This window comes from Arvicanthis niloticus, chromosome 4 (assembly GCF_011762505.2).
Source record: "Arvicanthis niloticus isolate mArvNil1 chromosome 4, mArvNil1.pat.X, whole genome shotgun sequence".
Taxonomy (NCBI): Eukaryota; Metazoa; Chordata; class Mammalia; order Rodentia; family Muridae; genus Arvicanthis; species Arvicanthis niloticus.
Genome location: NC_047661.1, coordinates 82,867,627 through 82,895,285, shown reverse-complemented (window position 1 = coordinate 82,895,285; position 27,659 = coordinate 82,867,627). Strand labels below are relative to the sequence as shown.

The 27,659-nt window shown below is 40.2% G+C and overlaps 1 protein-coding gene across 2 annotated transcripts in view; it reads right to left on the bottom strand.

Annotated features, from left to right (window-relative positions):
* The window catches only part of Ptpn22 (protein tyrosine phosphatase non-receptor type 22), a 58,974-nt gene that overhangs the window by 21,348 nt on the left and 9,967 nt on the right, over nt 1-27,659 (bottom strand). For both annotated transcript variants that reach the window (XR_013109997.1, XM_034500633.2), the window contains exons 3-14: nt 20,603-20,711; nt 20,298-20,374; nt 20,079-20,174; nt 19,635-19,673; nt 18,525-18,596; nt 18,362-18,421; nt 17,663-17,805; nt 17,033-17,099; nt 14,554-14,631; nt 10,997-11,083; nt 3,978-4,054; nt 3,041-3,858 (exon numbers count right to left, since the gene is read on the bottom strand). Coding sequence is in view for 1 of the 2 variants with exons in the window: in XM_034500633.2 (XP_034356524.2) it covers nt 3,041-3,858; nt 3,978-4,054; nt 10,997-11,083; nt 14,554-14,631; nt 17,033-17,099; nt 17,663-17,805; nt 18,362-18,421; nt 18,525-18,596; nt 19,635-19,673; nt 20,079-20,174; nt 20,298-20,374; nt 20,603-20,711 (1,723 nt within the window). In the remaining variant the exon portion in view is untranslated. The remainder of the gene's footprint in view (nt 1-3,040; nt 3,859-3,977; nt 4,055-10,996; nt 11,084-14,553; nt 14,632-17,032; nt 17,100-17,662; nt 17,806-18,361; nt 18,422-18,524; nt 18,597-19,634; nt 19,674-20,078; nt 20,175-20,297; nt 20,375-20,602; nt 20,712-27,659) is intronic.

The following is a 27,659-nucleotide window of genomic DNA, read 5'->3' as shown; positions in this document are numbered from 1 at the left end:
ATAAATTTAACAGATTTGTATTTGCTTACTCTAGGAAAAAGAATAAATTAGTAAAGTTTTATCCTTTGAAATTCTTTACTGGATGTAAAGGTTTAAGTGTGCCCACATGTTTTGATGGAGTTGCTGTTAGGATGGCTTGGATTATCTTCTACACAACTCTTTCCTTTTGATTTCCATTGAATTCACAATAGAACATTTTCATCGGCTAAGCATTCATTTATGCAGGAGATGTTTCTAAAAATCCTTTTTTGCTAGATAGTGGTGGCACATGCATTTAATCCTAGCACTTGAGAGGCAGAAGCAGGTGGATTGGTTCTCTGAATTCCAGGCCAGCCAGGTCTATAGAGTGAGTTTCAGGACAGCAAGGGCTACACAGAGAAACCTTCTCTTAACAAACAAAAACAAAATATCCTTTCTTTTTTCCATACATAACCCAAAAATATAGATGTGTGTTTCAAAAGTAGACATAGTTTATCAAGGAAGAGGAAGAAACTTCTGGGAATGGAAGTGGACTGGAGACCTCGGGCAGGCTTTTCTGTCTAGTAATACTCAGAATTTGCAAACATTTTACATGCCATATAAGAAACTGCCACCAGATGGCAGGTGTGTCAACTTTGCTACAATATGAAAATAACTTGTTATTTTTGATGCTTTAAGAAGTCTAAAGTATTATGGCTATTTATAAAAAGAAAACATTAGATGGTGAAGTGGCTCAACGGGTAAAGTACTTGCTGCTACTAAGCCTGAAAAGCTTAGTTAAATTCCCATGATCACATGGTAGAAGGAAAAACCTCACTTTTGCAAGTCACCTCGGACCTACACACACACACACACACACACACACACACACACACACACACAGTCACACACACACAAAAACAAAATTTCTTAAATTTTAATGATTAAACTGCAAAAGAATTAGACTAAAGAAGAACCTTCTCAGAACTAGATAAAAAATTTTTTTTGCCACAAATAATTTTCATCTATCAAACTTGCTAGATTTTAATAGCACATATTTATCATTAAGAGTTCAAAGTCATTCTTGTTTATGTAGAGAATCTGAAGCCAGCCTGAGCTACATGAGACCCTTTCTAAGAAAAAAACTAAAATAGGAAAAACCAAAAACACTTGGGGCTGGGGAGATGGCTTAGTGGGTAAGAATGTTTGCCGTGTGAGGATGAACACCTGAGTCCAGATCCCCAGCATCCACACACAAAGCCTGAGTAGCCCTTGTGCCTGTAACCCAGCACTGGAGGAGCAGGGGCAGAGACAAGGGCTTGCTAGTCATCAGCCTGGAGCAGGACAGTGAGAGGTGAGCTCTGAGTTCAGCAAGACCTCATCATAAGGTCAAAAGGTAGAGAGTGATAGAGAAATTCACATGAGATCTTCATTTGGTCTACACATGTATACCTACACATGTGTACACACACACACACACACACACACACACACAGATAGATAGATAGAGAGAGAGAGAGAGAGAGAGAGAGAGAGAGAGAGAGAGAGAGAGAGAGAGAGAAACTAATCCCAGCAACTGGGAATCAGAATCAGGACTGCTGTGAGTTGTAGATCAGCCTGACCTCTATGAAATCCAGGTCAGCTTGGGTAGTAACCTTATCTAAATCAAGAAAAGAGAAAAGAAAGAGACATGGGCTGGGTTATAACTCAGTTACAGAGCTCTTTCCTAGCTGACTGGATTCAAGCTCCATGACATAAAAAAAAAAAAAAAAAAGAAAAGAAAAGAAAGAAAGAAAAGCATCTCATAATGTTATAGAGCAATACGTCTCTATGCTTCCTAAGTAAATGCTCTCCATGGATTATCTTGTGATATGCCTAAGAGAATTAAACTTGCTCTTTGCTTCCTTCATCTTCAACATCAAATTATTGGGGCTGCAGATTCAACTTAAAAACCTGCCTGACGTGCATGAGGCACTAAGTTTAATCCACTTTACTAAAAAGAAAAAGGCAAAGAAAGAAGAACTCTATAATAATCTCTAACAGTATGTTCACTATTTCTAACTACTCAGCTAAATCAGTATATCTGATATGTATAAAATCTAGAATTATAAGAGATAAATATAAATGTATTAAAAGATTAAAAACAGTCACACAATACTAAACACATTCTTATCTACTTAGACACTGCAAAAGTACAGGATATCAGCCCCCCCCCCTTCCCACTTCTACAGGAAAAGAATTCAATGCTTAACAATGTGTTCAACTCATTACAGACACATAAGTGTGTAACAAATATTTCTGGGTGACTGTGACCACGCAGTGCTGTTGATAAGCTTTCCCTCTGTGCTTGGGAAGCTCCTTCTGCATGTTAAAGGTAAATTATGGGCTTTTGGTAAACAAGTCTGGAATAAGGATTGGCCATGTTTGAAGCCTTCCTGTTGGCATAGATGGGTCCCCAGATCTGACTGACTGCAGTACTGTTATCATCAATTTATTTAGGACATCATCAAAACACTCCCAGAACTTATTTATTTTGAGGAGGAAGAAGAGGAGGAGGAGGAAGAGGAGGAGGAGGAAGAGGAAGAGGAGGAGGAGAAGGAGGAGGAGGAAAAGGAGGAGGAGGAAAAGGAGGAGGAGGAAAAGGAGGAGGTGGAGGAGGTGGAGGAGGAAGAGGAGGAGGAGGAGGAGGAAAAGGAGGAGGAGGAGGAAAAGGAGGAGGAGGAGGAAAAGGAGGAGGAGGAGGAAAAGGAAAAGGAGGAGGAGGAGGAGGAAAAGGAGGAGGAGGAGGAGGAAAAGGAGGAGGAGGAAAAGGAGGAGGTGGAGGAGGTGGAGGAGGAAGAGGAGGAGGAGGAGGAGGAAAAGGAGGAGGAGGAGGAATAGGAGGAGCAGGACGAAAAGGAGGAGGACGAAGAACATGAAGAGGAGGAAGAGGAGGAGGAGGGGGAGGAGGTGGAGGAGGAGAAGGAGGAGGAGGAAGAGGAGGAGGAGGAGGAGGAGGGGGGGGCTAGGGTGAGAAGAAGCCAGAATATTTAATGGAAACCAGGCAAGATCCAAAACAAACAAATTTTAAAAAATAACTTACTTTCTATAGCTGTCTCTTGGTTTAATGGTGGGGAAAAGCTGGTCAGAGTGCTCGCAGGTAAAGAATCGTGTGGGTTGTAATAAGAAAAGGAGGTTGAAGAAGAGGCTGGCAACAGAGCCCCAGAAGTGGCTCCATCTTGTTTCTCAGGCAGATCAAAAGACATCTTAGAATCAGCACTATTTGGAGGGGATGACGAAAAATAAGGATCTTCTGCTAAAGACATGCACAAATGCCCTCTCAGAGCGCCGGGGCTGTGCTGCGGTACACAAGTGGCATCACACGTCGGGCGCTCACAGGCACGCGGCAGTGAATAATTCAGTTCTTCTGAAGAAGCATGAGCCGTTCTTTGTACCTCCATGAGACAATGCTCATGCAGTTGAGATTCCAAGCATGAAGAACCGTCTTCCACGGCTAACTGGTCTGTTTTTCTCTGCTGAATCAGTTCAAAAGGAGTTGATTTGGTCCGTTTTACTGGCCCCTTTGAATTGTGACACCTGCCCACCGCGTTTACGGGCAGAGCACTGGGACACGACCCAAACAACATGGAACCGAAATCTAGACTTTGATACTTCTGAAGGGGCTCTCCCATGACTGGAGAAGCCCTTGCCTGCCCATTCCTGGTTATGACAGCCTCGTTGCTACACCCGCAGTTTAGCTCTAACCAGTCCAAAGAAGGGCTTGATTTAGCCGAGTGCAAAATCAACTCTTCCTTGGCACTTATCTTAGAAGTCCTAAGGCCAAAGGAAGACACTTGGGCGCTCTCCGCCTCAGGCCCTTGCTTGCTCTGTGGGTTTGTTATTTTCGCATCTCTCATGGCACTGAAACAAAAGGAGAGAATGATGACGCCATACCGAGAAGAGGTCTCTTCCAGTAGCATAGTAACTGGAACATGAGATTTCATCCTTTAGGCACATTTAGATAAGCAAAATTTACTCACCTTTTTGGAAAATCCAGAGGAAAAGAGTCAGCTTCTATAGTGAGAATTTGTTCAGGAATTGAGCATTCTGCTTGAATCTTCAAAAGAAATGTCAGAGGTTTTTGCTTGTTTGGGTTTTTTGTTTGTTTGTTTGTTTTGTTTTGTTTTGTCTTGTTTTTCATGAAGCAATGTCAATGAAATGTTTTCATATTTGGAAGACTGGGAAGTAATACTCACACCCCACACCCCCCCCCCCAACTCATCCCCCACAAGGCACAGGAACCACCATGGAAAAGGGAACAGAAAGGTCAGGGAGGACTAGACTGAAACTGTATTCTGGACATGACAAGACTACTTCACTCATGAAATCAAGCAGTGGTCTTGCCTGTATAAGACCTCCATAGGGGCTGGAGAGATTGCTCAGAGGGTTGGAGAGATGGCTCAGAGGTTAAGAGCACTGACTGCTCTTCCAGAGGTCCTCAGTTCAATTCTTAGCAACTACATGGTGGCTTACCACCATCTGTAATGGGATCTGATGCCCTCTTCTGGTGTACATGAAGACAGCAGCAGTGTATTCACATAAAATAAATACATCTTTATAAAAAAAAGAAAAAAAAAAAAGACCTCCATAAAACTAAGCCAGTTGACACTCAAACATGTATGGGGAATGGGGGATGGGCTCAATAATACTCACTCTTAATTGAGTTGCTATGACAGTTGATGGCTTCTGGGGAAGGGGGAGTCAGGACTTTATTAAGGTTGACCCCTGGTAAGTCAACCTTACTGCAGTGATTGGCCCCACACCCATGAGTATATTAGCAGCACAAACTAGAGTTGGTGGGTTCTTTTTTTAAGAAGAGGCCATGAAATCAGGAAGGGGTAGAGAGATGGGTGGTAGTTCTGGGAAGAATTAGGGGGAGAAGCCAGGGTAAAATAATCAAAATATATTGTAATAAAGAATTAATAAAAATATAAATTAATGTTTATTTAGCTTGCATGAGTTGATATAAAATAAGTGATATACTTGCTTTATAAAGAAAGATCTCAAATGAACAGCATAACTTTACATTTTAAGGAACTAGGTGGAGGGAGACTAAAATCAATCTCAAACTTAGCAACAACAAGGAGATATTAAAGATTAAAGCAGAGATAAATGAACTAGAGAATAGAAAAAACGGATAAAGTGAATAAATTAAAAAGACCAACAAAACTGATAAGGCTTTAGCTACATCAAGGAAAAAATTTAATTTATTACTCAAAGGTAAAAATGCAAGAACTGGATCAATAGTATATTTATTTGGTAAAGTACTTAAGTTCAATTCCTAGAATAGGCCCCTCAATAAACAAAAAACAAATTTGGCAGGGCCTAACACACCTGAAATCCCAGTACTAGAGAGGCAGAGACGGAGGACCCCTGGGGCTTCCTGGTAGCTAGACTAGCCTACTCAGGGACCTGAGGTTTACTCAGTGACAAGGTTTATGGCTCCTGAGGATGACACCTGAAGTTGACCTCTGACCTTTCCATGCATACATGTGCTTATGAACATCAACCCACTCACATATGTACACATGCACCCTCACACACAAGATGAAAATATGGATATTACTAACAATCTGTGGAAACAAAAAAAATAAAATACTATAAACAACTGCATAGAAGTACCACATAAATTGCATACTAACAACTTGAATAACCTAGATAGAATGGTTAAAATCTTGGAGATACCAAACAAAAACCGGTTAAGGAACTAATAGTAAATATAAATAGAAATTAAGTAGTAAGGCAATTGAATGAATAATAGAAATTAAAGAGTCCCTCCCTGGGATTAATCCCCAAAACTGAGGTGGAGGGCAGATAGATAATTGTTGGTAAGCAACAATTGGCAAGCAACAGATCAACATTAGTAAGAATAGGAGAACAGCACATTTATATACTGTTGGTGGAAATGTTGTGAAATAGGTATTATGAAAAATCAGTACAGTGGTCCCTCAAAAAGTGAAAAACAGCCTTCCAGTCTGAGCAGCTCTGCCCCAATCACACAGAAGCCAGAGGAAGCGGGGCTCCCAGGAGCTCTAACCCGGGCAGTATCTTAGGTAAGCAGACAGCAACATCTGCCCCAAACAGGGAGTAACTGAGATCCACAAGGACCCAGGAAGTCACTCCTGACCTGGAGCACTGGTTTCTTCCAGTCTGGGCCAGAGCACTGAGCAGATCGGGGCTCCTAGAGCTCTAACCTGGGCAGCATCCTGTCTGAGCCTGAGCACTGAGCAGATTTTGGGCCCCAGCTCTTACCCCAGTAGTAACATCCACCCCACACAGTTCTGATACAACCAAGATAATAGGAAAGACAGGCTACAGTCAGAGACATGGCAGGTAGCACTAAGGAGATACAGATGGCAAAAAGCAAGCACAAGAACATAAGCATCAGCAACCCAGGGTACTTGGCATCATTAGAACCTAGTTCTCCCACACAAGAAAGTCCTGAATTCCCCGTATTACTAGGAAAGCAAGATTCAGATTTAAAATCCCTTCTAATGATGAGGATAGAGGACTTTAAGAAGAACATAAATAATACTCTCAAAGAATTTGAGGAAAACACAGGTAAACAGGTAGAAGCCCTTAAAGTGGAAACACAAAAATTCCTTAAAGAATTATAAGAGAACACAACCAAACAGGTGAAGGAATTGAACAAAACCATCCAGGACATAAAAATGGAAGTAGAAACAATCAAGAAATCACAAAGGGAGACTACCCTGGAGATAGAAAACCTAGGAAAGAAATCAGGAGTCATAGGCACAAGCATCACCAACAGAATACAAGAGATAGAAGAGAGAATCTCAGGTGTGGAAGATACCATAGAAAATATTGACACAACTGTCAAAGAAAACACAAAATGCAAAAAGTTCTTAACACAAAATATCCAGAAAATCCAGGACATAATGAGAAGACCAAACCTAAGGATTATAGGTATAGATGAGAGTGAAGATTCCCAACTTAAAGGGCCAATAAATATCTTCAACAAAATTACAGAAGAAACTTCCCTAATCTAAAGAACGAGATGCCTATAAACATACAAGAAGCCTATAGAACGCCAAATAGACTAGACCAGAAAAGAAATACCTCCCGTCACATAATAATCACAACACCAAGTGCACAAAACAAAGAAAGAATATTAAATGTAGTAAGGGAAAAAGACCAAGTAACATTTAAAGGCAAACCTGTCAGAATTACACCAGACTTCTCAGCAGATACTATAAAAGCTAGAAGATGCTGGACAGATGTCATACAGACCCTAGAGAACACAAATGCCAGCCCAGGCTACTATACCCAGCAAAACTCTCAATTACCATAGATGGAGAAACCAAGATATTCCACGACAAAACCAAATTTATACAATATCTTTCCACAAACCCAGCACTACAAAGGATAATAGCAGGAAAGCTCCAATACAAGGAGGGAAAATATACCCTAGAAAGAGCAAGAAAGTAACCCTCTTCCAATAAATCCAAAAGAAGATAGCCACACAAAGATAACTTCACCTCTAATAAGCAACAATTACTGTTCCTTAATATCTCTTAACATCAATGGACTCAATGCCCCAATTAAAAGACATAGGCTAATGAACTGGATACATAAACAGAACCCAGCATTTTGCGGCATACAGGAAACCCACCTCAGTGCAAAGACAGACTCTACCTTAGAGTAAAAGGCTGGAAAACAATTTTTCAAGCAAATGGTCCTAAGAAACAAGCTGGAGTAGCCATTCTAAAATTTCTAGCCTGAGAACACAAAGGGAGGGACTCATGGCTCCACCTGTATAGGTAGTTGAGGGTGGGCTTGCCAGGTATCAGTGGAAGTGGACAGCCTTGGTACCTGAAAGTTTGGATTCCCTAGTGTTGGGGAATTGCAAGAGCAGGGAGGCGGGAAATGAGAGAATGTTGGGAGCACACCCTCATCATAATTGGAGGAGGGTAATGGGGTAAGGGGTTAGGCATCAGTGGAAGTGGAGGGCCTTGGTGCCTGAAAGTTTGGATTCCCTAATGTTGGGACATTTGAGAGCAGGAAGGCGAAAATGGGAGGATGGTGGGAGCACACCCTCATAGAAACTCCCAGAATTATATGGATTAGACATGACAGAGGATGGCTGCCAGAAGACTAGATTCCAGAATTCAAACAAAAAATTATCTTGATACCAAAATTTGTTTTGAGAATTGTATATTGCAGAATACATAGCCTCGGTGTATCTACTCATCAAACAAGCTTAGCAGACCTGCTCGAACCTCTGATGTCCTGGAATTCCAGCTGGATGCAGTGAAGACACAGCATTAGAGGCTTATCAATTTATTCTTCCCCCCTGCCCCTCTTCTAATATCTCAACACCCATAATCAGCTTGAAGAAGTTAATGAAGAGTTGGCACCCCTATTCCTTGGGCTTGGGAACTGAGGTGGTTAATATTGGGCTGTCTTTTTAGGGAAAAGTATTGGTTTTGGTAGAACAGGAAGGATTAGCTAGGATTTATTGAATAGCCATAACCTACTGGTAGAAATATGTATAATTGTTATTAAGATGAAGTTATAATTTCTTAAATGGTACAAAATTTACTTTGATTTCAAAATTAAGGTTTTCATTGGTACGAGCTTCTTATTAATATAAAAGTGAGATGAATATTGTTACTATCATAGGCATTGTGCCTGTATAACACATTTAGGAATACAAGGCTTAGACCCAGTCCTTCTTTAACTTTTTTAACTTATTTGAGATGGTTAGACTGTGATTTAAGGGCCTATAGCAAATTCATGGCTTTGAATTTATTGTTAGGGTGTTTTCTATATTTTCCTTAGAAATAGCTGAGAGGAGTTAACAGACAACAGTCCAGATTACCTTACATGGATAGTTGGTTTTCAAAACATCAGATATCCACAGAATTGATATTACAAACATTTCTGTATTAATGTTCATTTTGATTAGAGACCTGTCTGCTACTGACAGCTTCCTGTCTTGGATTCTAAGAAGAAATTGAGCATCTTTGGAGTTATTCCAATTGTGGTGAGACAGCCACTAGGCAAGAGTTGCCTCTTTCCATCTACAGACAAATCACTGTCCAGAAAAGGACACACTTGCAGAATAGTCGACTGATTATATCTTCCAAGACAGAGTAATCAGCCCTTAATAATTCTGCATCACTAGGTCTGTCAGATGATCCTGGGCCAGAAGGCTGAAGATCAGATGCTCCAACGTTCTGTAGTATAAGGACTGTCCAGGTGTTCAGCAGTCTCTATAAATTGGCTAAGTTTTAGAAGCTATGCTTTGTGCTTCCCATAATTTCAGTTAACTCAGTCATTCTGGATTTCTGATGGGGTTGAAAACTTAAAGTCTCATAGCAAATCCTTGCTATTTACTTTGAGAGAAAAGATTTGAGAGGATGGTTTTCAGCTGACATTCATTAAAGCCAAGAAAAAAAAAAGCCAGGCTCAGAACTAAGTCTTTTATTTAGGAGAGATGACAGAGGTTCTGCTTAGTCAACAAAATGATGGATTGGGTATTAGGTCTATCTTGCACCTTACCGACATAAATTGGTATAGTTATGCTCTAACTGTATTTTGAGAGAAAAGTTTTATTTTAACAGGAAGGGTGATATGTAGGAGGAGCTAAGGTGGGAGGAGTACAGAGAGGAAGAGGAGGAGTAAAGAGAGGAGGAGGTTTAAGGAGAGGAGAAGGAGAGGAGGAGCTAGGTGATGAGAAAGAGAGGGTGGGACAGACATGGAGGCAGATGTTCACATGTCTCCACCAGTCAAAGATAGTTGATATATCTAGGTTGGGTATTAGGTTACACTTGTGATTGATATTGAGCATTACCAAACTTATAAAGCCTTTGGTTAACTTTTAAAAAATTGTATAAAAGCAAAAAGAAGAAGGGGGCATGGGATAGGGGTTTTCTAGGGAGGGGAAATGGGGAAAGGGAATGGCATCTGAAATGTAAATAAAATATCCAATAAAAATAAATTTTAAAAAAGTGAAAAACAGAACTACCATATAATTTATCAGGTCAATTTCTGGCATTTATAGGGGAAATGAAATTAATTCAATTTCTGGCATTTATAGTAGAAATGAGGTTTATTGTGGCGTTATTCACAATGAACAAATTATGGAGTCAACCTAGGTGTCCATCCATAGATGAATAGATAGAGAAAATGTGGCATGTATTCACAATGGAATATTATTACCCCCTTTAAAAAGAAGGAAATAAGGGCCTGGGAGAGGGTCTGTGTTTAGACCCCCAGAAAGCTCATATAAGTATGATGGACTTATAACCCCAGTACTGAAGATGGGAACAGGTAGACATATCCAGGGGAGAGAGGGCTGGCTGGCTAGCCAATCTAGTAAAAAATAAAGAGTTGTAATTTCAGTGAGACATGCGCCTCAGAAACGTAAGGTGGAAAAGCAGCTGAGGAAACATCCTGATGTTAACCTCTGGCCCCTATGTGCAACTGCAGTGGTGAGTGCACACCTATTACACATATACACACAGTGCCAGGTACAGTCACACACACACACACACACACACACACACACACACACACACACAGTGCCAGGCATTGTGATACAGGCTTGTAATTTCAGCTTAGGAGGCTCAGTTTAAGGCCAGTCTGGACAACTTAACAAAACTATCTCAAAACTTAGAAGTTGAAAAACAGAGCTGGTGATACATCTCAGTGCTAAAGCAATTATTTGGCATTCACAAGGCTCTATGTTCAATTTAGAGTATCATTTTAAAATGATATTTTGTTATTTTTGACAACATGGATGAGTCTGGAGATCTTGGCTGTCCTGGCACTCACTCTGTAGACCAGGTTAGCAATGAACTCACAATATATTCAATTTTGCTTTGTTTTTTTTTTTTTTTTTTTTTTTTTTTTATTCTTTGAGACAGGGTCTGACATTCCAATTCAGCTGTGACTAAACACAATTCTGGCAAATAATCTGAAAGCCTTTGGTAAAAAACATATGGGTAAAAATAATATGTAATTTAAATGTTACCTCTCTTCCAAAGTGATTATCAGAGATGATATCCATGTGCCTCTTCAGCAGTTCTAACACGGCACTGTAGACCAGTTCGTATTGTTCCTGCAGAGTATCACAAGCCCAGAAAACGAAGAAAATCAAAACATCAGGTGAATTACAGAAGCCTATTTCAAAATGGAAACACGCATCAACATACATCACTAACTCAGGAGCAGTGCCGTATGCCGTGTGTGAGGCCTATGGCAGGTTTGTGTATACTTTTAGACTATGAGAAGCACTTATTTTACATTAACTCTAGCTAATCCACAAGGATTTAATGGCATGCTTCTTTCATATGCTAACTCTACTTTTTAACTTATCTTTCATCTCTCTGTTTTCTTTGCTGGCATTTTTTTAGAAATATTTATTTTATGTATATGAGTACATTGTAGCTGTCTTCAGACACACCAGAAGAGGGCATCTGATTACTTTACAAGATGGTTATGAGTCACCATGTGGTTGCTGAGAATTGAACTCAGAACCTCTGGAAGAATAGTCAGTGTTCCTAACCGCTGAGCCATATGTTACCCTAGGTGCATTTTTAGTAAATTGTCGGGGACCCAGGGACCACTCTGCCAAATGTTGGAACCCACACTGACAAAAGCTTGGGGGCAAAAATTGTTAGAGCCTGCACTGCCCCAAGCTTTGGGAACTAAATTGTCCCAGCTTGTACTGCTGCTCTGGTCCACGGGTCAGGGTTCAGCAAGAGAGACAGTGAGGGCAGACACGATGAATGGAGACAGAAGTGTGATTCAGTCCCGTTTATTCTCAAGTCTCTCTTCTTCTCTCTTTCCAAGTCCCTTGTCCTAGTCCAAGTCCCAAGTCTCTAGTTCCTAGTCCCTAGTTCCTAGTCCCTAGTGCCTCCAAGTTCCAAGTTTCCAGTCCCCTCTACTGTCTGCCTCTCGCCTTTTATAAGTCTCACTTCTTAAGTCACGCCTTTAAGTCACACACAGCCAAGGGAAAATCCTGGGTATATAAAACAAGATGTTATCAGAGTGTGCTCAGTTGTTGTAGGCTGTTGAAAACAAGTCTCTCTCTCTCTTTTTTTTTTTTTTGTTTTTTTTGTTTTGTTTTTTGGGCTTCGTTTGTTTGTTTGTTTTTCGAGACATGGTTTCTCTGTATAGCCCTGGCTGGCCTGGAACTTACTCTGTAGACCAGGCTGGCCTCAAACTCAGAAATCTGCCTGCCTCTGCCTCCCAAGTGCTGGGACTAAAGGCGAGCGCCACCACCGTCCAGCGAAAACAAGTCTCTTGTCAGGGTATATGGCTCAAGATGGCTGCAAGGATGATAGCCGCCTTCTGAAATCACCTGTATTTATGAAAAAATTATCAAGTACTGGTTGGTAAATGAATTGATAGCCTCAATATGTATTCTCTAAGTTGGCCTTCAGAATTGCTCAATGAAGTAGGAAGGCTATTATGTCTGTTTTTACATTCAGTTTGTCCAAGGCCATTCAGAAGTATTTCCTGGCATGCTGCTTAAAATCTGAATTGTCTGACTTAGTGTATTCAGATCAAGCTGCTGAAATTTTTGTAGTAGCAAAAAAAAAAAAAAAAAGTAAACCACTGGATAAAGGTTAGAAATCAGTGGTTACAAATGGATTCAGAGCAGAGAAATGAGACATCTACTCTTACGGTGTGTTACAAGGCTTATGGCTTTTTTACTTCATTTTGGCCTTTCTTTTTCCTAAAGCACTTCCTCTGAGACTTTACAACCCTATTTAAATAAAGCACATTTCAAAGATATTTTTAGCAAGAGAACAATGCAGCATCTATATTACCCAGCATAGTCTTTGAATGCTATAATTTAAAAAAAAAAAAAAAAAAAAAAAAAGGCAAAAAAGTAGCCAGCCATTGTGGTTTGTTTCTGTAATCCCAGCACTCAGGAAGCTGAGGCAGGAGGATTGCTGCAACTTCAAGGCCAGCCTAGTCCTCAGTGGTGAATTCTAAGCCAGGTGGGGGTATGAAAGTCAGACCTTGTCAGAGAGAGACAGAGACAGAGACAGAGAGACAAAGACAAAGACTATGAATGAGAATGGGACTCAAACAGGAAGCACCATTTGGCTAGACCACTGTTAGGCAGTGTTGGAAGAATCAGCTACAACTATTAGAGTCATTTAGCTAGTCATTAACAATGTTAGATATGAAAGCTTCTCCAGTTACTTTTGAATTCCTAAAACTAGGCCAGAGAGAGTCGGGATTTTCTGAAATGGGGTATTGTCTGTGAGTTTAGTGCTGAATTCATGTAACAAGGCTGTGTGCCCACTGCTGTGTCTGTGTATTTATAAGCACTGCCTTCCTTCCAAGCTGGCTTCCACTTCACATAAACTTTCCCCTCTTAGGTTGAATATAGAAAACACCTACAGACAACATATGAAAAATTATTTTTTCCACAACCTATTTGTGGAAAACCTGTGTGGGCCAAGCAGATGCTTTTGTATTAGTAGCTCTTCAGTTTTTCCCTTCATTCACAACTTGAACATTAAAATATTAAAACTGCCACTGTGAACTGCTTTATCTCTAAATTTATGTGCAAGTTCATTTATAAGGGACTTGAAGCACTTCAGGATCTTTCTACTTAAGTATAATTTCTAAAAACAAATACACAAAATGCCTTGCACATAATAAATATCAATAAAAACTGAATGAATAGCCGGGCAGTGGTGGCGCACGCCTTTAATCCCAGCACTTGGGAGGCAGAGGCAGGCGGATTTCTGAGTTCGAGGCCAGCCTGGTCTACAGAGTGAGTTCCAGGACAGCCAGGACTAAACAGAGAAACCCTGTCTCGAAAAACCAAAAAAAAAAAAAAACCAAAAAAAAAACTGAATGAATGAGTGGATAAATTAAGTTCTATCTTAAAGATGTATAAATGTATACATTTGAGGGAAATTACTGGTGTATAAGTATGTGTAAAATTAATACTATAGGCAATGAGAGATTTGGGCTTAGAATTAAAAGGAAGACTATTCCTAGCGCAATGAACAAGTGTGGTCAATCCAGGGTGGGTTCAAAGGTGGTAGGACATACTGCCGGCTCGTTGTGTAGCTCTGTTTTTAGAGTGTGTCCATAGAGAAGGGAACAGTAGGGAAATGGTGACAGTAGCCACCTCCATATGAGGCATATGCTCCTTCCAACTTCAGTTTCCTTGCTTTCTAACAGAAATTAAATCACCTCTTGAAGTAGAAATGACAGATCCCTGATTTTCCCTGGCTTCAGAGAAGCATTTGTAGCTATAAAATTTCAAGTTAACTTATGACATTAGTTAGTTGTTTCTAATAAGTCAAATTCATTGGATTTTTTTTCAGTTTCCTTTGTAAGCAAGAAATAGTGTTATAGACAGTAAACTATGAGGGTTGAAAATAACCTGACCGAGGAGCAGGGCTACGAGAAAACACTGGATATTCAGAGCTAGAGAAGAACATAGTAAAGTCGTCTCACTCCTGTACACTCAGCCACTTTGGGAGGTCTCACCATAAACACAGACACGCAGCAAGACTCAGACACTTGCTGTCATCGGTTTGCCACAGTCTGTACCTGAGTTTGAACTAGCGAAGGCCTCTGAGTTCGCATTTCTTGAATCAAATTAAAAACACTGAAGTTCTTAGGAATTATCTGTCAAACCAAAGAGAAAAATGATTATTTTATCTTTTTGCTAACAAATCATGCCGCTTTCTCCTAGTCTTGTGCTCCTAGGATTATCTACTCTTCTAATACAAACACCAAGAAAAGTGCTTCCCACCCACTTCCCTCCCTCCCTGTATTTCTTTCTTTCTGAAGGCATTTCACATAGACCACGCTAGCTTTAAACTTGTAATGTAGCCAAGGATGACTTTCAATTTCCTCCACCTACCAAGTGCTAGCATTGCAGGCATCCGTCGCCATTTCCATTTTCCAGATTTACATAGATCAAAAGTAAAGCATGGTTCATTATTTTCTAACTATTCTACCAACTGAACTATATTCCTAGCATGCACTACAAAATATGTGTTTTATTTTATGTATATAAATGTTTGCATATATATGCACCACTTTAGTGCCTGGTACCCACCAAGGATAGAAGAGGGCACTGGATCCCTTGTACCCAGAGTTATTGATGGTTATAAACTGATATATGGGTGCTGGGAACCAAATGTCTGCAAGGGCAGGAAGTGCTCTTAACCTCTGGGCCATATCTCCAGCCCCAAGGATGCATTTTGAAAACCAGTATAGTTACTTATCATTTTCACCATGATTTAGAGCAGTGGTTCTCAACCTTTCTGATGCTGTGACCCTTTAATACAGTTCCTCATGTTGTGGTGTCCCCAACCATAAAATAATTTTCATTGCTACTTCATAACTGTAATTTTGCTATTATCAATTATAATATCTGGTTTTCTTATGATTTTAGGTGATCCCTATGAAAGAGTCATTAGACACCCTCCCCCAGAGAGGTCCTGACCCATAGGTTGAGAACCACCAATTCAGAAGCTGGTATTGTCTCAGAAAAAGCTGATTGATATAATTCAGAACGATTTTACACAGGGTGATCAGATGTCTATACCACAAAGATAAGGCTCAGTAGATAAGTCATTTGAGCTTTTATAAGATAAAGTACTTTAGAAATTTTCTAACAGACATAAAAACTGATTTCTAGGGACTGGGAGATAGTTCACAGTAAAGAGCACTGGCTGGTCCAGAGAACCTATGTTCCATTTCTAACACCCCTTGGCATCTTAACTGTCTATAACTATAGTTCCAAGGGATCTGATGCCCTCTGCTGACCTCTGTAGGCACTAGGCACACACAAGGCATATAGACATACAAGTGTGTAAAATACATATGCAAATAAAATGTTTAAAATTCTAAACAACTGGCAGGTGTTGTGATTAAAGGTTTTGTGCCAGCCGGGCAGTGGTGGCGCATGCCTTTAATCCCAGCACTTGGGAGGCAGAGGCAGGTGGATTTCTGAGTTTGAGGCCAGCCTGGTCTACAGAGCAAGTTCCAGGACAACTAGGGAGCTATACAGAAAAACCCTGTCTCAAAATATACATATATACATATGTACATATGTACATATGTACATGTATATATGTACATATGGAGGGAGAGAGAGAGAGAGAGAGAGAGAGAGAGAGAGAGAGAGAAGCACACTAGGGAGATAGGGAGATAGATCAGTTGGTAAAGGGCATGCCACATAAGCACGAGGACATGAGTTCAGATCCTCAGCACCTACATAAAAGCCAGGCATGACCGAAGCCCCAGTACTTAGAGAGACAAGTGGATCCCTGGAGCTCACTGGCCAGCAAGCCTATCCAAGTCAAGATTCAGTAGAGACCCTGTCTCAAAAAATAAAATAAAAGACAATTGAGGGAGACTCTAATATGAATCTCTGTCCTCCACATGCACATCCACACAAACACATATCCACCCTACACACACATACCAATGCAAACACAGAGAGAGAGAGAGAGAGAGAGAGAGAGAGAGAGAGAGAGAGAGAGAGAGAGGGAGAGAGAGGGAGAGAGAGAGAGAAATTTCAAGACAATAACACACAAAGCTTGATTTTGGTAAGTTGAATCCATCTGCTAAAGCAATTTGAATAAAGGAAGGGGAAATACGCAATTCAGGGCAAAAGTTCTCAAACACTGGCATTTCTCAGACTCACCCAGAGAGCTTGCTGGCTCACATCCCCCAAACTTTCTAGATTCACCATTAGGGCAGGATTTTTATTTATATTTCTAACACATTCTCAGATAATATTGACCCTAGAGAATCATACTTTGTCATGTGGGGATCAAACATGTGGCCTTCTGTCACAAGACAAGTACACTATTATTGAGCTCTATCCCTTCCCTCTGGGACCACACTTTAAGAACCACCAACCGAGGAGCCAATTAAATTATATGACAGCGTCTATTTACAAGTGACCCACTTCATAAGAAAAGATGAGTTGTGAAGGTGTCCTGAGGAGTGGAACTTCTGCAACCCAGATGCACACAGCAAGAAAATAGGAAGTGCTTGCTGGGAAACTCACCCCATCTTTCAGCAACATCCATGTATAATCAACAGCACAAATGACACCTGTCCTTCCGCAGCCGGCACTGAAACGGAAGATCATAGCATGTGCACTTGCTGACAGAGATAACAGACAATGGCTGCGAAATTCCATTGCAGATTTGAGGAGAGAGAAAACGAAACTTCAAATCCTACCATGTCCCAGAACATGCTTTATTATGCCACAATGGACCTCAGGCACATGTTGACAGCTTCTCACAAGAATTCCCAGAACCAATGCTCATAAGTAACTTGAGAGAAAGTTTAGACCCAGCAAATGTCTTGGTGAGTAATAGCTCTTGATGCCTTTACCTAAAGGTCCGAGTTCAAGCCCCAGAACCCACAAGTAGAAGGAGACAACATCCCCAAGGTTTGTTTGTATCTCCATATGTAAGCTGTGACACACGCACATGGGTGCACATATGTGCATACACACACACAATAAGAATTAAAGATATCAGTTTAATGTACCAGTTGGATTTATAATAGATTGTTTCAACTATTGACTTTCTCTCTGAATTGCATCCTAGCCAGACCCTCATTTATTCTGTTGTTGTTGCTGCTGTTGTTGTTTTTGTTCTCTGTAGAAGGCTCATTCACAGCATCTTACCTGCAATGAACACATATAGGAACACAATCATCTTCTTGATAACAACGCATATCCCAGATGAGCTGAAGAATGGGGTCTATAGATGAAGGCACATCATGGTCTGGCCAGTTCTTATAATGAAACTGGTAAATAATGCGTGTTTCCTATTTTTAAAAATTAACCAGAATAAGAGAAGAATTTGAGGTTAGAATTCCACCTCATCCTCCCAAAAGATTAAGCACCACCTATAGCCTTTAAAAAATTGTTTTCTGCTTTCTTCTATATAGCTCTCAAGCTTTATGAAATATGAGGATGTTTTCCCTTATCTTATCCCTAACAACCCCACCCACACAAAAGGAAGTAGATACGAAAATAGTCCAAACCAAGTCTTCCTTAGAGTGTCCCAAATAGGTCACAGACATGTTGATATATTGAATCCCCTTGCCTTTTAGCAAGGCAGGGTAGAGTCTAAAGCATCAAGTTGGTCCCTAGTGTCTAACCACTGTTCATATAATATATCAATATATTACCAATATCAGTTTTTATGTGTGGCACAGTGTGAAACAGATTAGGGGCAGAGTCACTTATGAATAAAGACTTTCCCAAGACATCAAAGACCCTGACTCTGCCCATGGCTCCATGCCCAGCCTGAGTCTCACACATACACACACAGTTACCTGTCTCATCTCTTCACTTCATTTTTTTCTGCTCTGTACTTACACTATTGAACTTGGCCTTCAGAGTCCTGATTTTATAATCAGATTTCTTTTTCTCAGCTTCCTAAGGAGAAGATTAAATTATTAGCAATTTCAAAGGCATGCTTTCTAAAAAAAGTAGATCCTGGAGGCCTTGCCTAGCCATAATAGAAACATATTATACTCACACAGGATATGGAAAAGGGGCCAAATTGCAGCTGTGTTTCTCCTGGCTCAGCCCAATAACGCTCACACTTTTTCTGTTGCATAAAAGAGAAGGTAATGGTTTCCCACATAGTCTAATCCCTCCTACAAAATGAAACCCACTCCCTCATTCAGAAGCAGCTCTGTGTTCTTCATCTTAGGTTAGACACAGCTAACCACCTTGGACTTCAGCTCCACCAGCGTGATGGGGAATCTCCAAAGGATAAAGACAGACATTAAAGGATGTCTGAATTACAGACTTCCAAGAGCCTGAAAAGGTAGACATAGCCATTGTTGACCTATTTTCAGTATCTCAGAAAAAGAAAGAGAGAGAGAGAGAAATCTGAAATTGTTGACTAACACAGCTGCACCAGTTAAGTGCCAGATTCCTTCGATTCCCAACTCAGGATAGCAACAGTGGACAGCAGTGCAGTCACATGTTTAGGTTTAAAATTTCTAATCCCACAATTTGAAATTAATATAGGTGAAACATATTTTAGCCCAAAATACCAAAATATTTAACATGTAATCCAGTGTACAATAATAGTGTATATTTGCTTGCCCTGTTGTTTTAGTAAAAATTAAAATCCTATGCATATTTTATATATATCACACATCTTAAGTAGAATACTAAATTTTCACTGGAAATGTTTTATATAGTAAATCATGCTTATATTTGAAAAACTTTCACATACCCCAAAATAAAGTTTTCAATAGCTTATGTGATTATACAGATTAAAATAAAAGTATTGACTCCCCCCACCATGCAGTCCTTGGCAAGGACTTGATGGCTGTGTGTGGTGCTGCAGCCCAAGGTGAGTCTCTGAGGGGCAGAGTCTCTGAGGGGCAGTTAAAGCATCTGATTGTCAGAAAGGAAATGGTATTCTTTTCTCCTTTCCTTTCTTTAACTGTATAGCACAGGAGCTATGAGGGGAAATGGATAGAAGGGGTTCTCAGAGGTGATCACGTGGTATGGTATGGTTTTTCCAGATACACATAAGCAAAGTTCTGTCATAACTGCCCCTGCCTCCCACCCCACCACCATCTTTTTTTTCCTTTATCTTTAGGTCAACCAGTACTAGACAGCAACTCACCTTTCCCATTTCAAACTCCATACATGCCATTACAATGACCTAGAGGCAGGAAACAAAAACGCAAACATGTGTACAGCGCTAGAGAGGACAGTCCTGCATGAGTCCCGCAGCCAGAGTGAATTAAGCATTGTTTCTCTGTTGGCTTTGCCTTTTAACCCAAAAAGAAACCCCAAGGACATATGAACCCCTTTTACTCTTCCTTCCTTTGTTCCCGCTTCCCTTTCTCTAGTCAGCTCAATTCTTGCAACCGAGAGAACCTGTCAAGCTGCCAGCTTTCGTTCATGTAAACAAGAGTTCATTGTAAAATTGATAAAAGTTACCTGTGCTCTGAAGTTTCATCAAGCCAGAAGAAAAGAGCTGCTTTTAACAGCTGGGAAATCTGCTCGGTTTCTCCCTGGCATCCTGCCTTCTCTACTGAAGTACCAGAAGCAATTATGCACTCACCAAGACACGGTATTCCCAGATCATCCTCCAGAAGTCCAGCAGAGTTGTAGATAAAGGACCCTGGGTGGCAATATAAGCCCTGGGTCCATAGACACCCTAAAGGGGAACATAATTCACCTGAAATGAGTGCAGACAGCACCCTCTTCTCCCTAGTCTTCTCCTCATGCCCTGTTTCAGGTGCTCAGAAAAATATGGGATGTTTTTATCTCTTCAGTCTACCTTAATAAAGCTGGCATTGATATAACTGGAGTCCTCATCAGAAGTTAACAGAGACAGCTCTACCAGGCTGTGATCATCTAGAATGAGAGAGAAAGAGACGGTGTAACTGAGAACTCTTACCCAGAGGGATAAGTCTACGTGAACAAGTAATAAAATGAATGAACTTTTTTTTTACAGTCATAAATAGTATAATTAATTTTCCAGCACAGTATTCCAAGATTAAGAACAAGTATTTGGTTAAAAAGTGGAGGAGGAGAGTTAAAATTGAAAGGATATACAAGTTTGCAGGAAGAAATTGAACTTACAGGGCAAAATATCCTTGTATCTGTTTTTCTTGATATTCTTGGGCCTCTGAGCCACAGTTGTAGGATATATTTTGTCTGCCTTGTACTTGGTAGATTGCCTTTTCAGCTTCTGAAATACAATTCCAAGAATAATTTTTCCAAAGAAACAGGTAAGAGATTTAGGAGAAATAGCTTACTGGACAGCAGGAACACCCGAGTTTGATTCCCAGCACCTACATAAAAGCCATGTGAGGGTTAGGAATGGTGGCACATACATTTGGCAGGCACAGGCAGACAGATCTTTGCAAGTCTGAGCCAGTCTGTTCTACATAGTGAGTTCCATATCAGACAGAGAAACATAGAAAGACCCTAAAAATATAAACAAACAAACAAACAAACAAACACATAAGCCAGGAGTAGTGGCTCAAACTTTCAATGCCAGTGCTGCAGAACTAAAGGCAGGTGGGTTCCTGGGGCTGATAAGCTAGCCAGATTAGTCTAATTGGCAAGCCCCAGATCACAAAACAAGGTAGATGACTCTTGAGGAAAGACATCTGAGGTCGCCCTATGGCCTCCATAAATTTTCGTGCACAACCAAATACACATGGGCACTACATACAGGGCTATACACACGTGCACATATGGAAGGACTTAAGAAGCCATCTATTTTTCACACATTCCACCCCAACCCTCTGGGACTAACTTCTTCCAGGACAGGAAATAATGATGACACAGTTCAGTGACTTTGGAGAAGTGAAGCTCACACTGCAGCTGAGTCACAGTGAAAAACCTACATCTGAAACTGCTAAATATTCAAGAAACCAAATAATGTCTAAAAGAGAGCTATGTGCTCCACCCAAGGAATAGACACCAGTGTATGACTTTCTTTCTTTATAGGCTCTATTCAATGTCAACAAGAAAGATGAAATTCCACTCACCTTTTTTTTTTTACTTCAGATCATTTGTTTTCTAAGTTAAAATGGAGCTTAAATTAGACAGACTCTGATTATAGCTGTCAAATTTTTCAGAGATTGGGCTGGAGAGATGGCTCAGCGGTTAAGAGCACTGGCTGCTCTTCCAGAGGTCCTGAGTTCAATTTCCAGCAATCACATGGTGGCTCACAACCATCTGTAATGAGATCTGATGCCCTCTTCTGGTGTGTCTGAAGACAGCTACAGTGTACTCATATATATAAGTAAATAAATCTTTTTTTAAAAATTTCAGAAATTTCAGTTCCAAAGCATTTTTATGTGACTCAAACCTTAAGCCTGCCCTTCCAGCACGTTATAATCTAAACAGAATCATATTCTTTAGGTAGAATATGATCTGAGGCAGCCAGGGGCTGTCTTAATATTATTGGACAAGAATCCTTAGAATGATGCAACCATTCCTTAAAATGATTCCCACTTATAGACCTAAGTTCGAGGTCAGAAAGGATATGGTAGTTTTTCTTTGGCTACTTGTCTGAAATTAATGTAAGCCAAAATTTCATCTCCCTTATAATTAAAAGAAGAAAAACAAATACGTTTGCTAGGTCTGAATTTGTGAGACCTAACCAGTACCTCTGACAATGAGTGAAAATGTTTACTAAATTGAGATGATCTGCATTATGTCCCCACTATTTAATGAAGAATTATTCCATAAGAAGTATTAGTTGCCTTCTGGGGCTAGATCCCTCAGCATCACCAGTCTTCATTCTCTTTAACTTCTGTTTTGAAATCTCTTCTTTCCTTGGCCCCTAATCATGCACATTTTCTTCTTTCTACACTTTCTTTGAGTCATTACACTGGCTGGTTTTATGTCAACTAGGCACACAAGCTAGAGTCAACTGAAAGGAGGAAGCCTTGATTGAGAAAATGCTTCCTTAAGATCCGCTGTAGGGCATTTTATTAATTAGTAATTGATGGGAGAGAGCCCAGCCCATGGTGGGTGGGGCTGTCCCTGGGCTAGCCATCGTGGGTTCTATAAGAAAACAGGCTGAGCAAGCCATAAGGAGCAAACCAGTAAGCAGCACCCCTCCATGGCCTCTGCATCAGCTCCTGCCTCCAGGTTCCGGCCCTGTTTGAGTTCCCATCCTGATTTCCCTCAGTGATGGACTATGATGTGGAAGTGTAAACTGAGTAAACCCTTCCTCCCCACTTGTTTTTGGTCATGGTGTTTCAGCACAGCCATAATGATCCTAAGTAGGACATTCATCATTCCCACTCACTCTTATTTCTTATTGGTTCTTTGTTGTCTAACAAAGAAATACCCAACACTCAAATGTTAAATCTTTGACACGCTACTCTTCTCTTGATACATATCCCCCACCTCAGAGTTAGCCATAAACCCTTATAGAGGGTGTATAAGTATTTGCAGATTAATTTGCCAAAATTTTATTATATTTTCAGCATCAATTGGATACATCTCAAGTTTTTTTTTTTTAAACTGAAAGCTTTTTTAAGATTTATTTATTTATTTACTTACTTATTGTATATAAGCACACTGTCCTTGAAACACCAGAAGAGGGCATCAGATCCAATTACAGATGGTTGTGAGCCACCATGTGGTTGCTAGGAATTGAACTCATGACTTTTGGAAGAGCAGCCAGTGCTCTTAACTGTTGAGCCATCTCTCCAGCCCCTGTCATCTCAAGTTTCTATACCAAGATTTCAGTTCCAAATTACCAACCAGGTCTTAGATATTTTCATTTCAATATCTTATTGCAGCCTCACACTCAGCATCTCTGAAACTAAAAGCATCATTATCCCATTTGTAAATACCAGTGGAGCTATCTTTATTCTGAGCAATCCCACTCTGGCAAACAGGCAGTTTAGGTTCCTCCCTTCCCATAATTCCCACCTCAGATACATTTAGCAAGTTCAGTTGTTTCTTCCTGTGCAAGGTCTTGCATCAGCTTTCCTTCCTGCTATGGTTGGAATATAGTGCGTACCCCTCTAAAAGGCTCCTGTGTTAAAAGTCTTGCTTGCCAGCTGATGGGCTTTGAGGAAGTGGTTAGATTCTGAAGGCTCTGGTCTAACCAGGAGATTTAAGCCCATGATGGATTCAGAATGTGATTGTGTTAATAGGAGGGTCCTAACTTAAGGAAGTAAGCAACAGTGACATACCCTGGAAATATATATCTTGTTCCTATCCCCTCTCTGATGGTCTACGTCTCTTTGTCTCTGGGGAATCCATGAAGTAAGCAGCTTTGTGCCACTACGCCCCCACTGTTATGATGTTCTGCCTCTCCACAGGCCTACAGCAATGGGTCCAAGTAGCTACAGAATGTAACTGTGAGTCAAAACAGTTCTTCCTCCTTCAAATCTATGATGCGTCATCACAGTGATAGAAAATCCTCTAGACACACTTAGTTTAGACTCTTCGCCTTCGAGCTTCAACTCCTATGATTTCTCCTCATCTTTACACCGTTCTTCCTTTATTCAAATTTATTGGGTAGAGTTATGTCAATTAATTCAATTTATGCTTTGTTAATCTTTCCAATGCTGCTAAAAGTGACTTCAATAAATCATTTTTACCACTTGGAAAATAAGTTCCAAACTCTGAAGGGAAGGGTCTCCTGAGCTAGAGTCAAGTTCACTTTCCCGAATTTCCCAGCGCTTTCCAATTAAGTCTCTAAAGATGGCTTCTATATTCTTTCAAGATCTCACAAACTGGTGTCATCATCGTAACATGAGATCTTCAATACTAGGGTGTGCCTCTGGCTATTCATGAGTGTTATGCACCCTGGGCACTGCTTTTACATTTCACAGCCATGGCTATGCGCTATTTTTTTTGACCCATAGAGTGAATAAATAAGAAGAACTTTATCTCAAGTGAGAGCAATAACAACCAAAAATTAAGAAGGCTGTTACTACTGTTACTTAACAGCTTATATACTTCATGCAATACTTATACATCAGTAATAAGGACATACAGTTTTGTGCAGGAGTTTGCTTGAGGAGACATAAGTGGTTTTAAAATGAATGAAGAAAGGAGAACTCAAAAGATATGATAGGTGTATCCCAGCCCTCAGGAGGAGGCAGTAGCAGGAGATCTCTGTGAGTTCAAGGCCAGACTAGTCTACATAGAAAGTTTCAGGTCAGCCACTGCTACACAGAGACTCTACCTACGGCAACAAAATCAATGGCACAGAAAGGAGAGAGGCAGAAAAAAAGGTGCTGGTAATAGAAAATTTTGGTCTAACAAATTATCCAAATTCATCATGAGGCTTCAAAATTGGCCCAGAGGGACAGGTACAGGGACTCATACGTTTAATTGAAGAACTCGGGAGGAAGAACAGGTGTGTCTCCCTGAGTTGGAGGCCAGTTTGGTCTCTCTATGTAACCCTGGTTTTGTTTGTTTGTTTGTTTGTTTGTTTGTTTTTCAGAAAAAGAGAGAGAGAAAGAGAGAGAGAGAGAGGAAAGAAGGAAGGAAGGAAGGAAGGAAGGAAGGAAGGAAGGAAGGAAGGAAGGAAGGAAAAAGAAAGAAAGAAAGAAAGAAAGAAAGAAAGAAAGAAAGAAAGAAAGAAAGAAAGAAAGAGAGAGAGGGGCAGGCTGGCTCAGGGAATTTGGTGACTATGTCAGTCTTCAATGAAATGAAGAGAAAATGGAGAACATAGCTAAAAATTCAGAACACCACTATTAAATATATACAATTTAATTAAACTCCCCCTAGAACCTCCCCCATTTCTCATCTCTTCCCTCTTATCTTTCTTCAGAATAATCAGCTTTTATGTTGCTATAAGTTTTATGGCTGCTGAAAAGTGTCCCCAAGCTATTCTTTCTAGAAGTTTCCAGAGTCCTCCTCTTGGTATACTAACTTTATTTGCTTTCTTGCACTTTGTTCTGCTTGTGGAAGGAGGAGAATGTTGTAGGCAAAGCCTTGGGGTTTATTGGTTTTGTTTTGTGAAAGGCACTATCTGGACAAGATGCCACAGATAAAGATTATGTATTCGGGTAATAGATGCTTGTTTGGTCTTCATTGTGACCTTCAGAATGGCTTTTTCTTTTGCAGCTCCTGGAGTTATCTGACTGATGACAGAGGAGGCTACCCGCCTCAACATGACACAGGAAGTACCTACAGAACTGTTAACTTAGGAAGTGTGAAAGACTTTAATTTTTTCCCCTGACGTCTACCTGTGGTCAGACCACCTTTAAATCCTCCTTTTAAGTCTTCTTCTCTTCCTGCTAACACTGAAGCTCCCAGGCCCTAGCAGAAAACATAGCAAGGCAAACAACCTGATAGACTACAACAGAAACAAGGGAACTCTGAAGAAAGAAGCAAAGGGTAAAAGCAGGACTGCTAAGGGCTGGGTTGAGGTTTGGGATGGAAGAATAGGTCAGAGAGTCAAAGCATTTCTCTGCCAGCCACAAGGCAGGGGTGTTAGTCCCTTGAAGAGGCATCAAGAGAAACTGATAAAGGAGCATCTAGGAGAATAAGGTGAGGAAGCCATCAGTCTACAGCCCCTGGCACAGGGTAGGAAATGTGATACCCTAGACTATGCTGATCAGCTACCGGTGAGCTCCTTTTGTTTTTGGACTCCAGTCCATTTTCTTTCAAGAAATGAGAACAAAATGGAGATCTTGCTCACAGTCAACGAGTGAAGACTAAGTCCTATACGTGTTTTTCTCAAATGCTAGTAAATAAATCAAGTTCCTTCCTAAAGGGAACAAAGAAAGTAAAATAGAAATCACAAGACTGTAGTATCTGTGGCATAAAACAGGATGCTACAGGGCAAGACAGAACATGCTGAACTCTTCCCACCCACAACTCCTTTACGCTTGAGAGATACAGGCATAAAGAAACGACATATAACCAAATACTGACAATCAACTGCAAATTTATTTTTTAAAATTCATTGATATATAGCAGTAGTTCTCAACATCTCTGATGCTGTGGCCCTTTAATGTAGTTTAATACCTCATGTTGTGGTGACTTCCCAACCATAAAATTATTTTCATTATAATTGTAATATTGCTACTGTTATGAATTGTGACATAAATATCTGTGTTTTCCAATGGTCTTAAGTGACCCCTGTGAAAAGACCATTCAATCCCCAAAAGGGGTCATGACCCACTAGTTGAGAACCATTGATATATATATATATATATATATATATATATATATATATATATATATATATTCATGCTATTTACATTTTCATAAGTAGTCCCTTTTATTTATCACTATTAAAAATCTGAATCTTATAGTTAGGCATTTTTTTTTCCCATGAGACTCTGGCAGAGTCACACGGGGGACATGGGATTTGAACCAGGAGAGTGAGGGCACAGGTCGCCCTTTGGAAGCCAGTGCCGAAGCCGTCCGTGTACTACCGTTCATTCACTTAGGCATTTTTTAGAGAAGTCTTCACTAGTGGTAAAACTATAAAGAAATTTAAAACATGATAACCATAAAATTCAGGATATAGATCACCTCTAGTTTAAGGGGAAAGAATATTTTCTGGTAGGACATAAAAGGCTGACTTATGAAGTATTTTTTTTAACTAAATGTTGCTTATATGTATATATAAAAATAAATAGTTCCTTTAAAATATTTATATACTTTCAGTTTTTGTCCTTTAATAGTTGAAAAGTATGAGAGTAATAAAGCATATAGCATATTTTGTAAAGAAGGAAATCTGAATTTTGAGCAGATTCCTGGACTGGTGATTCATATCCATAAGCTTGCTCAGCTTTTAGCCCTCATCTTGTTCCCAGGAGCCTTTCTGAGCTGCTATCGTAACTACAAGCTCCAAGAGTGTTCAGACTCAGGCTCCTGCAATTTCACTTTTCTACCGAGAACATCATGAAAAAGATCTACTGGCCAGGTTTCTTACTGTCTGAAATCACTGTATTAGCCACTTCTTTCAAGTAATTTGTCTATACTTTCAGGTCATGATTTCCGCCATCTCCTTTTGTGTCAGTTAGACCTGTTGGTGCAGAATATAGTAGGTCTTGCATATTGTTTGAAATTTTTAATAAAACTAACACAGAGCCAGGGTGTGTTGGAGCATGTGTTTAATCCCAGCACTTGGGAGGCAGAGTCTCTGAGTTCAAGGTCAGCCAGGTCTACAGAGGGAGAGCCAAGGCAACAGAGA